General features: G+C 42.1%; 1 protein-coding gene across 1 annotated transcript in view; it reads left to right on the forward strand.

The window, feature by feature from the left end:
• The first annotated feature begins 1,928 nt into the window (after positions 1-1,928).
• Positions 1,929-12,114, forward strand: part of LOC145398676 (histone-lysine N-methyltransferase SETMAR-like) — a 55,200-nt gene continuing 45,014 nt past the window's right edge. Inside the window, exon 1 of the mRNA XM_080271481.1 lies at positions 1,929-2,116. Coding sequence (XP_080127607.1) covers positions 1,929-2,116 — 188 coding nt within the window. The remainder of the gene's footprint in view (positions 2,117-12,114) is intronic.

A 12,114-nucleotide genomic window follows, 5' to 3' on the forward strand; every position in this document is an offset into this window, starting at 1 on the left:
CACAACATAGCATGACCGTTGTGTTACGTGCACTATCATGAATCATTTGTGGCCTCCCTGATTCAGCAACAATAATGTTACAGCAGTTGAGCTGCACACTCACTAGACTCAGGTGAACCACGTTTCGAGACACCAGACGTCACACCTAACATTGATGCACAGCTACAGTTGTTCACCACATTGTATGATGAGCATTAAGACTCCAACATTCATCCAATACAGGTTATTACATACGGAGTTACAGATCACCTCAGAACATTTGTATAATCACATCCTTCATCTTTCTAAACGAAACAGGTCAAAGTTTCGATACATGCGCCCCCACCACCTGCCCTCTCCCCTCCGTTTCACTTCACCTCCCAGTCATCTCCTGTCAGAGAAACAATGGGAGCCAATGGCATTACTATTTGTTTTTCTACCTTCCACTATACATACGTTGCAAACACTTGCATTTGTAGACTGAGAATGACATGATAGAACATTGTTTTTGTGTGGTTACTAGAAACTGTAGCTGGTCTGCCCATTCACTTGCTGTTACTACGATGTAAACAAACACTGTGGTGCCACATTTCACCAAGCACACCACCCGGTGTACTCGTTAGAAGTGGACGTAACTGTACATGGAGAGACAGAATGACAAATTATTATTATTATCATTATTATTATTATTATCCCTCTCGCACTCTTTCGACGCAACCGGAGTCCAACCACTTGCAAGTGCTGAGTGACAGTCTCTTGGCCAGCCCAGACCTCACGCTCCCCACACGCCTCACCCAGCGATTCGTGCGGTATGAAAAACTGATTTCAATAATTTCATTCCCCCACCCTTATTATAACTGTATTGTTTTGAAACTGGTTTATGTTATAAATTAATGAATAGTTTTCCTAGTGAATGGAACAAAAATGTAAAAAATAATGGAATTACCATATTGTATCATTCACTTATTTATTCAATGCTCATTTACTCACAGATATATAAACATTTCGGCAATGATCATAGAATATTGTAGAGCATTTACCTCCGATCCATTTCGTAAAAAAAATGACACTTCTAGCTATACTAGAAATTTTTTAATGGCATACGGACTAACAATAGTCGTTCTTTACGCCTGGCCGCCCTGAGTGAAATGTTTCCTGTCATTTCATTTTCGCCCGCCAAGACCTCACGCTCCCCACATTCCTTACTAAGTGATTTGTGCGGCATTGAAAAATGATTACAATTTTTCATATATCTATCTATCTATCTATCTATCTATCTATATATATATACTGTATATATATATATATATATATATATATATATATATATATATATATATATATATATATATATATATATATGTGTGTGTGTGTGTGTGTGTGTGTGCACGCGCGCGCTCTCGTCCTATATTACGTGATTGTGAACAGTTGGCTGTGTTTAGATGATTCCTGAATCGGAGAAAAGTGTCCGCCTTGTGTGTGAAGACTGTCCAGTATGAAACTGGTATGGCTTCCTTAACACAAGGCGTCCCATCAATGTACCACTACATTGCAACATTATGTATTTGCCAGTCCCATCAACGTACTGGTACATTGTGCAATTGCATGGTTCATAATTTTCACAATTTTCAAATCTCTCGCTTGATTTTTGGTACGTAGGGTCGTTCGACCTTCTCCTACCTGCCACCAGGCAGGGACACTCGGCGACCCCGCGCAACCCGCACTTACCTTTGGCTTGGTCACTCACCTGTTAGCAGTGACCCAGGTCAGACATGGCGCACAAAGGTCTCTCGGAGGAGGAAATCCAAGCCGCCCTGGACGCCTTCACAGGCGACAGTGATTCGCCACTCGATGACGAGGTGGTGGACAAAGATTATGTCCAACCAGAGGAGGAGGAAACAAGCAGCAGTGATGAGGAGGTCCCGTCCCCCAGGAAGTGGCGCTACATAATGTATCGTGCTGCTAGAGAGGGCCAGCCTGCACCAAAGCAGCGTGCAACCACCTCCAGGCAGCCCCTACATGATGTGGAGCCCAATTTCGATGACGAGGATGGAGCCGTGGGACGTGCTACCACTTGGTACAGTGGCGAAATAATCACCCATCGCGGCCCCGAGAGCACAGCACGTTGTCCTAGCAGGTATGGGCCTAGTCTTTTGTTTGGGGAAGGCGGAAGTGGTGTGGAGGGGGTGGGGAGTGAAATCAAAAGTTCGGGGACAGCAATTGAAAGTGAGAGTGGCTGGAGTGATTCATCGCTCTCCCATGGTGGTGTGAGGCGGCTGGGCGTATCACGTGGGACAGTGAGGGTGCGTGATGAATCATGTGGTGTGGTGATGGAGGGGGAAGGTGAGGAGGAACCACTCCCCAGCATGTCTTATGCTCCCCAATATTCCCAGACTTCCTCCCGACGGCCCCCTGATTTTCTCCAAGGCCATAAGGGTAAGGGAAAGGGGATGGGTAAAGGCCAAGGGAGGAGGAGTATGAATAGGGAAGCCCTCCACACTGCTCCTCCCCAACCTCCCCCACCAGCATCTCCTTCCCACCCCAATGAAGGCGACGATGGGGACGATGGGAGCAAGGGTTATGTGAATTGGAACTGGGAGGATGGCAGTGATTTTTCCATGATCATTCACCCCTTCACTGAGCAGGGGCACGCTGGCTGCACGGCTCCAGGAATTCACTGTAGTTCCACTAGGCTGGATTTTTTCCACCTGTTTTTCAGTGAGGGTTTTGTGGAGCAAATAGTGGAACAAATCAACCATTTTGCTAGCAGCCAGCGGCGTGAGAGTGAAAGACTTGGCACAAGGAGCAGGCATTCCATCATTTATGATTACCCTGTGTCCCTTGCAGAAATGTTTTTGTTTTTTGCCCTGGTACTTTTGATGGGTATTGTACGAAAAAACAAAATTCCGGCACTCTGGACAAGGGATCCTATCATGCAGACACAAATATTTGGCAAAATTATGAGCCGTAATCAGTTTCAGCAAATTCTAAGTCGCCTCCACTTTTACGATCCTGATGATCTTGCAAATGCAAATGACACAGATAAGATGAGGCGAATTAGGTTGGTTTTTGATCACCTAAGGCAAACCTTCCATTCCTCATCTTATCCCTATAGAGACCTTGTCATAAACGAGAGTCTCGTCTTGTGGCGAGGCAATATTTCCTTTCGGCAGTACATACCCAGCAAAAGGCACCGTTTTGAGTTCAAGATCTTTGTTATGTGTGACTGTACTGTAGGACTTGTTATGTGCAAGACATAGTCTTGTACACCAGAGCACAGACAGACATAATATAGGATCGGAGTATTGGACTGTCTGGAGAAGTGGTAAAGACAATGATTCAAGACTACTTCATCGTGGTCACGTCCTTTACTTGGAAAACTGGTACACTAGCCCTCTTCTCGCTCGTTATCTACACAGGCATGACACGGGAATCTGTGGTACCGTCAAGGTGAACCGGTGTCACATGGTAAAGGTGGGGCAGAAAATAGAGAAAAATGAGGTGGTATTCTTCCAGGCTAACAATATCCTAGCAACACTGTGGAACCACAACAGAGAAGCCAGCCTATTGTCCACGGTTCACCGCCCCTTGATGCATTGTACAGAGTCCGTAGATTACCACAGCGAGAGGAGGCGCCACATCTGGAAACCTGAGTGTGTCTTTGATTACAACATCAACATGTGCCTGGTGGACCAGTCAGACTCCATGATATCCACTGTCGAGTGTGCCAGGGCCACGATGAAGTGGTACAAAAAGCTATTCTTTCATCTGCTAGATATAACTGCCCTAAATTGCCACCACCTGCATGCCATGACTACAGGAATGCAGGAATCCTTTGAAGGGTTTGTGAGGGAGGTTACATGTGAGATTTTTGCGAGGTATGCGGTCGAGAGGCCCCAGCAACGCACACGCACTGCCCCTGCCGTCCAAACTCCCCGGAGAATATCCGCCCGCCATTTCCCCACTCCTATACCTCCCCAGCCAAATAGACCTAGGCCCCAACGCAGGTGTCATGTGTGTAGTAATTCCCGGGTGAGACCCACCACTCAGAGAAAAGACACCCGCTATGAGTGCTTAGAGTGTGACGTGGGTCTCTGCATTCACCCTTGTTTCAGTGAGTATCACACCTTGATGCAGTTCTGATCAGGTGTGCATGCGATATGACGCTCATACTCAGGAATAAATGCGACATACAGACGCACAGTGTAATTATAAGGCCGGTAGATATGTAAATAGTAGTATGGAAGTGGAAACGGGTGTAATATAAGCGGAAAATTATTATGTAAGTGAATAAATATTTTCCAAGTGAAAACATTCCAAGCAAGTGTATATAGATGCCAGATTCTGACGCTCAGTGGAATAAATAAGGCCCGTAAATATGTAAATAGTTGTGTCAAGTGGAAACGGGTATAATGTAAGTGGAAAGTTATTATGTAAGTGTATAAATATTACGTAAGTCGAAACATTCCTAGCGAGGGTATTTTGATGCAATATTTTGATGCTCAGTGGAATAAATAAGGCACTTTATTTTGTAAATAGTAGTATAAGGTGAAAACGGGTGTAATGTAAGTGGGGAAGTATATTGGGAGTGAAGAAATAAAGTAGAAGTTGAAATCGAGTGGTAGCGAGTGTGATTGCTACGTGAATATGCGCTAACATTTCGCTAAATACCCTCGAAAGGAATATATATAAGTGAAAACACTTACATTGGTTCCTAAAAGGTTCAATGTAAAAAAAAAAACAATATATGAAAGTGGAAAAATGATAAGGTATGTTGATAGAAGAGTCATAGCGACTGCGCTGAGTAAGCAGATGTGCGCAATACTTATGCTAAATGTCATCATAATGAATGAAAACAACTGAAAACATTTACCTACTGTAAAAAATGGTAAAATGGCACTGACACAGTACTATGCAAGTAGAAAAAATATGTTTACTGAAACAAGAAACTTAGATATATATATATATATATATATATATATATATATATATATATATATATATATATATATATATATATATATATATATATATATATATATATATCACTGAAAACAATTATATTGTTGTTGTTATTGTTTATTAGTTCAAATCAATAAATGTAGGTGTGTTCTTTGTTGTTTCTCCTAAAATTACCTACCGTAGAAAACGTGAGCGCCTCACACGTCAGTGACAGAATACGATACCTGGTGCGGGGGACCTCACCTCACCTGTTTCAACCACTTATGAACCCCGGTAAGCCCTTTCTTGGTGATTTTCCTTTGTTTCTCAACAAAACCGGAGGTTTTAGCCAATTTTTTTTTTTTTTTTCCAAAATAGCTCGGGATTGGGGGGTATCGGAGGTGCGAAATCAGTCGGGATGTGACGGGCTAAAAATTCGTCTATAGCAGTTTGTTTTATTTTTATTAATTTATGTTCGTATTTATAAAGTTATGGAAGATGTGGATGACTAAAATTTGGTCAAAGGGTAGATGAATGTGTGCTTAGGTGATCTGGTCATTTTGAGTAGTTCAAGTGTGGTAAAGGAATATATACAGTGTATTGTATACTGTTGTTTGCAGATGATACTGTGTTATTGAGTGAAGACGAAGGGGAGCTGCAAGGCTTGGTGGATGAGTTTGGGAGAGTGTGTAAGAAACGGAATCTAAAGGTGAATGTAGTGAAGAGTAAAGTGATGGTCTTTGAGAGAGGTGAAGTCAGTGAATGTACAGCGAGGTTGGATGATGAGGAATTGAAAAATGTGAGTACGTTTAAGTACTTGGGTAGTGTGATGAGTAAGGATTGAGGTTTGGAGGGTGAAGTGCTTGAAAGGGTACAGCAGGAAAGAAAGGTTGATGGTTCCTTGAAAGCAGTGATAAGAAACAGGGAAGTGAGCATGAAAGTGAAAAAGTTACTACATGACAGAAGTGAAGCTTGGACGTTGTTGGAAGGACACAAGTCAAGAGTGAGAGCAGTGGAAATGAGTTATTTAAGAGGAGCCTGTGGAGTCACATGGAGAGACAGGCTGACGAATGAGGATATAAAGGAGCATTGTGGTGTAGATGTGGATGTGATAGGAAGCGTTATGAGGAACACACTGAGGTGGTTTGGCCATGTGGAGAGGATGGAGGGTGAAAGACTGACGAAGAGAGTGTATGTGAGTGAGGTGGAGGGAAGAAGAGGGAGGGGGAGGCCGAGGATGAGATGGAGGGATGGGGTGGAGAGGTATATGAGAGAGGGGTGTGTGAGTTGGGAGCAGGGCAGTGAAATGGCGGGGGACAGGGCGACTTGGAGGCGATTTGTTTGTGGCCACCCCAAACGGGATTGAGGCGTCTGGCAATAGGTAGATAGATAGTATTGTATATACTCGTACTACTCATACCGTGCCATTGTTGTGTGTCGTTTTCTAACCCAACAAAAACCCCAAACCCCTTTCAGCTCAGGTTAGGACCAAGTACTGTCAGATTTGTGTAGTAGCCAAAGGAACAGATTCCTACCTTATACCTAATGCTTATTGAATTTCATGCAACCGTGACTTACCGGCCGAGTTGTGAGAGTGTTTCAGTTCCGCCAGGTATAATCAAACCAAGAACTGATACACCAACCTTACAATGATGACAAACCCAACAATGTACAATACAAAATACAGCTACTCAGTTCTTCTGATACTTATTCTGTCGACTGTTTATGCCTGTGGGACGGAGCCAGGATTTATGGGGCTTGAATATTGAGGGAATGAGAATTGCATCCATTTAACTGGGTCGACTATTGATAGTTCTTTCTGTCATGCTTTTTCTTGCTCTCTGGACCCTACCTCACTTCATACCTAGGTTAGAAGTGGTGTAATGATGATGATGATGATGATGATGATGATAATGATGATGATGTTCTAATTATTCTTCCACCTATCTCTCGGTCTTTTCCTCTGTATTCGCCCATCAGCTCCCTTAATCGATTTTTTCTGAACAAATGCAAAGCTAAAAAGTAAAGTAATTTCTGTAAGAAATATTGGAAGTTGTTGAAATTATGAGCCAGAAAAGTGTATTTCTGATTTATGTAAGACTGGTGTGTGTGTGTGTGTGTGTGTGTGTGTGTGTGTGTGTGTGTGTGTGTGTGTGTGTGTGTGTGTGTGTGTGTGTGTGTGTGTGTGTGTTCTTACCTAATTGTTCTTACCTAATTGTATCTTTACAGGAATGAGTCAAGCTCGTACTGTCCCGTGTCTTAAACCATATTTATCGCACATATCCTTAAATTTGTGAATTGTTTTGGCACACTATTTCATTCGGTAGTGCATTCCATTGATCAATTGCTCTGTTTGGGAAACTGAATTTCCTTACGTCTTTATCACCTCTCTTCTTATGCAGTTTTTTGCAGTGTCCTCTTGCTGATGCTTCTCCATATGTTAAGTAATCATTTATGTCTATTTTCTCCTTCCCTGATATGCACTTATATAGCATTATCATGTCACCTCTTTTCCTTCTCTCCTGTAGTGTTGGTAAATTCAGTTTATTTAGTCTTTCTTCGTAGCTTAGGTCCCTTAAGCTTGGTATCCATCTTGTAGCGGCCCTTTGAACTTTTTCAATATTGTCTATGTGCTTTTTGAGATGAGGACTCCAGACTACTGATGCATATTCCAGGGTTGGTCTAATGAATGATGTTATTATCCTTCTTAGCATGTCTTCATTTATGTATGTGAATGCTATTCTCATATTTGCAAGCAGTGTATACATGTTCCGTACCATCTCGCTGATGTGGTCAGCCGGAGATAGTCTGTTATTGATAATCACTCCTAGGTCTTTCTCTCTTTCTGATGTGTATAGGGTTTTATTTCCTAACTTATAATCCCAATCAGGTCTTTTTCCACTTTTACCAAACTTGATTACATGACACTTGTCCACATTGAATTCCATTTGTGTGTGTGTGTGTGTGTGTGTGTGTGTGTGTGTGTGTGTGTGTGTGTGTGTGTGTGTGTGTCGTGGGACACAGCTATTGCTGTATTAAAAAAAATATATATATATTAATGGTTCGCTTGCATCACGTAAAACAATAATATTGTTTAGTTAATGGAGCCTACCACTGGTTTAATTGCCTCTTTTTCATTTGCAACACAGCCATAATTCGCAAGAAAAGAGAGAGAGAGAGAGAGAGAGAGAGAGAGAGAGAGAGAGAGAGGGGAAGGTTCAGCATTGGAATCAGAGGCCAGTGTACTAGTGAATTGACCAGATGGCGAGAAGGGACATGGAGGAAAGGAAATCAGAGAAGGAGAGAAAAATGAAAGGGGAAGGAAGAGATGGAGGCAGATGAAGGAGAGGGGAAGGAGAGTGGAAGAGGGGTGGTTGAGTGGGAGGGATGGGAGAAGGAGGGGTAGAGGGAAGAACAGAATGAAAGTTGTCGGGATGAGTATGATGGTCGTGGAGATGATTTCGTTGACGAAGCGGGGAGGGTATGGGGGAGTGCTTATATAAATGAATACCTGAAATATAGATAGATAAAGATAGAGGGGTAGATAGATAGACAGATACATACATACATATACATACATATTTTTGGGACCCTGGCATAGAGTTCACAGTCCCTTTCCTAAGGTCCCGCAGTCCTATTGAACGTGATGAAGTTTTACATGTATCCTTCACATGAAAATGCCCTTTCTTTTGAGCGTGTTCCATATCCCTGTTTTTGTTATCCTGCCTATTCTGTTTCTAGTGCGAGGGAACGGGATGATGATGATGATGATGATGATTATGATGATGGTGGGTTATGCTGCTATTACTGACGTCATCGATGATGGTGATGATAGTGGTGGCTATGAAAAAGGTGATGATGATCATTACGATAATGACAGGTGATGTTGGTAGTTGTAGCCATAGCTGTACAGAGGAGAGGCAGTGAATGCTTAGTTGTAGTCTGACATGCTGCCATGTTTTTCCAGTTTTGATGCAGCACCAGACGACATTAAATTTAGCGTGTGTCACTAACTGTGCCGCTAACTCAAGCTTTTACTCATTCACTCACTCAGAAGCCATTATGAAATACGAGATCTGGCAACGTTTATCCACAGAGTTATATCAACACCAAATGTATGGGTCTGTTTAGGGGTGGTGGGTATCAGTGGTGTGTCTGGTGTTGGTCCGGGTCATCTTTGGAGTGTGTCTGAGATGTATGTGGTATGCATATGGTGTTTGAGTGTAGTGCATGTGGTGTGCATTTAGGGTGTGTCTGAGCTGTAACTTAGCTGTGTATCCACCTTTTGGGATGTGCTGAGTTGCTGGACGACTGGATGGGTGCGTTTATCAAAGATGTTTTCTCTTTCCTTGTGTGAACAATGACCGTATTCTGCTAGACCAGTGTGTGTGTGTGTGTGTGTGTGTGTGTGTGTGTGTCTTTGAGAGAGAAAGAGAGAGAGAGAGAGAGAGAGAGAGAGAGAGGTAAAACTAATAGAAAAATTGTCAGATTGATAGGAGGTAATGAAACAATACACCCGCACACTCCCGCGCGCGGGCACACACACACACACACACACACACACACACACACACACACACACACACACAAACAGTAAACACATACATACATACATACACAAACACACACACACACACACACACACACAAACAGTAAACACATACATACACACACACACACACACATATATATATATATATATATATATATATATATATATATATATATATATATATATATATATATATATATATATACTGTATATAAGACATAAGGACATTTCATTAAAGTCCCGGGAACTCCTAATATAAAACGCAATTCCAATATACAGCACAAATGGATATAGTTTGTTGTCAGGAATTTCGGCACATATCTGACAGCTGCGTCCAGATGAGCAGCGTCCTTGGCCAAGCGGAAAACAGTCATTGCACTGTACGCCGTGACTGATATCACTGCAGTATCGTTCCCACTTGATATGAATATGGCATAGATAATTCTGGAATACTAGCACCATTACGGCTACCTGGCTTTTTGATGAGTTACAGTTATTGCATGGATATAATTATTACCGCTTTACCGGATGATACTCGAAGGCGTGCTGCGACTGAGAAGAACCGGCTAAAGCCTTCGCTTTTCATTTTAATTTCTCTAATATTGCCGTATATCCTGAATCCTGAGCCAAAACAAGAGATTAACACATGAATGAGGTACTAGTCACGTAAAAGTGTTATGGAAACGATGCATGGCCGTGGTATTGTCATAATTTGTTAATGAACTACAGGAAAAAAAAAAAGCAAAAGGACACAAAACCTGGGCCAAGTTCTGGAGAACAAACAACCTAAGATTAAAGGCAAGTGGTAGGAAGAGTCTGTTCTGCAGTGGACTATTTCAGGTTGTCAATGATGACAGGCCAGGCAATATGACGCACATTTTTCAAGGGAAAAAAAAAGTGTGAAGAAGGTGATGCCTGTGACGTAGTCTGGATTTTGGAAATTTCACTGGTAAGTGAACGAGTATATGAACCATTTCTCTGGGCATGTTGCTGATTAGTTCTCCCCTTACCGTGATATTCTCTTTTAGTGCTCTCTGAAAACTACCTTACGAAGTACCTCATCCTTACGTGCAAAATGCCGGGATGATGATGATGGTGGGGTCAATGAGTATAACACAATACATGATGATATAGAGAGGCGTTTTACGAAAGCGTGGATCCACATACAATAAGCATGATTCTTCTTCTTACGAGAACACTGGTATATTTATATCAAAAGATCGGCTGGATTTTCTATTAAAAGCTTGTTTTTTCAAGTATCTCTTCCGCGTCCCTAACAGTAACATCTGTTGCCCCCTGTTAACCACGGGAAGATAGAATAAGGATTATGACGCAGGATAAAATCATAAGGTCGTTTCGTGGAAAACAGCACATTATCAATAATACAGTAACCAACATCAGCAAGTTTATCTTCGACATCTGCAGGCTCAGTGAAAGAACAGATTCAGGCACTGTACTCTTTCACTGTTGCTTTCTCTATATTCCGCGGCCAAGCCCAGATTTTGCATCTTTCGCCATGCCTGGCCTAAAAGGCATCTGCAGCATTTGCTGAGTACTTTGATGTTCCAGGTTTCTGTATAAGACTGGAAGCTGAAGGGTGTATCCTCACTCACCTCTGCAGGATTTCCTTTATAGCCACTCTTCTTTTACATCACTGTCTACTGTTAAGTTGCTTGAGGAAAAAAGTGAGAGAGAATAATAATATTACAGACATTTTATTGGATGGTGGACTGCAGCACTATCTCTGCAATTACTCAAGATACAGTAACCTATGCATATCACCGGAAAGCTTGCTTTTAAAATAGTTGATTCTTTCCTGGCTCATTTTACCCACTAAATTCGCCACCTTTTTGCTAAATAAAGCTAAAATGCACCAAACTAACACCAAAACCGAGGAATTTTGAAAACTATTGAACCTGCAGTAGATCCATGCATATCACTGGAGAGCTAATGGGAAAGTAATATGAGCTGCCGGTGACATTTCTCAAATTTTGCAACAAAACCGCAAAAGAAAAAAATAAATCCTACTTTAGGCACTAAAACTCAGTTATATCGTAAATCATTAGTTACTGCGGATCGATTCGCATCTTTTCAAACCATCTGCAATAAGTTATGAGTGTCACTTACCGGTACGTCTCTTTTCTCCAAATCTGTCAGCATACTGTACTATTATCTTAAAAAGCCAAAGCTCATCAACTGAGTACTAATACTAGGTAACCTTGGAAATTACGGAAGCTACAACCTACCTACCTACATAAAAGAAAGCCGTTGAATTACATTAGAGGGGGCGGTGGCAGATTTGGTAGAGAGGCTGCCTGCAGTTCTAATGAACCCAGGTTCGAATCCCGGCTGGGACATGGAGCAGTTTAAGGATTTGAAATTCATTAAAAATAAAATCAGACTTTTCTGGTCTACCGAACGGCCCGCCGACATGTCATAAAAATACCCCCGCTAATATCAGTACACCAGCTTTGTATGAGACATGTATTCAGTATGGACGGTGGGTGTTAGCACCGAATTGGTGACATGTGGAGATGTAGGACTACTGGGCCCCAAGGAGGACTACTGGGATTTGGGAATAGGCACTGAAGCCTTTGCCCAGAGTCAGGCGCGTAAAAAAAAAAAAAGAAGAAGTTTCTCGC

The sequence above is a fragment of the Coenobita brevimanus genome, chromosome 46 (genome assembly GCF_032717465.1).
Source record: "Coenobita brevimanus isolate Jiangsu-jjx chromosome 46, ASM3271746v2, whole genome shotgun sequence".
NCBI lineage: Eukaryota > Metazoa > Arthropoda > Malacostraca > Decapoda > Coenobitidae > Coenobita > Coenobita brevimanus.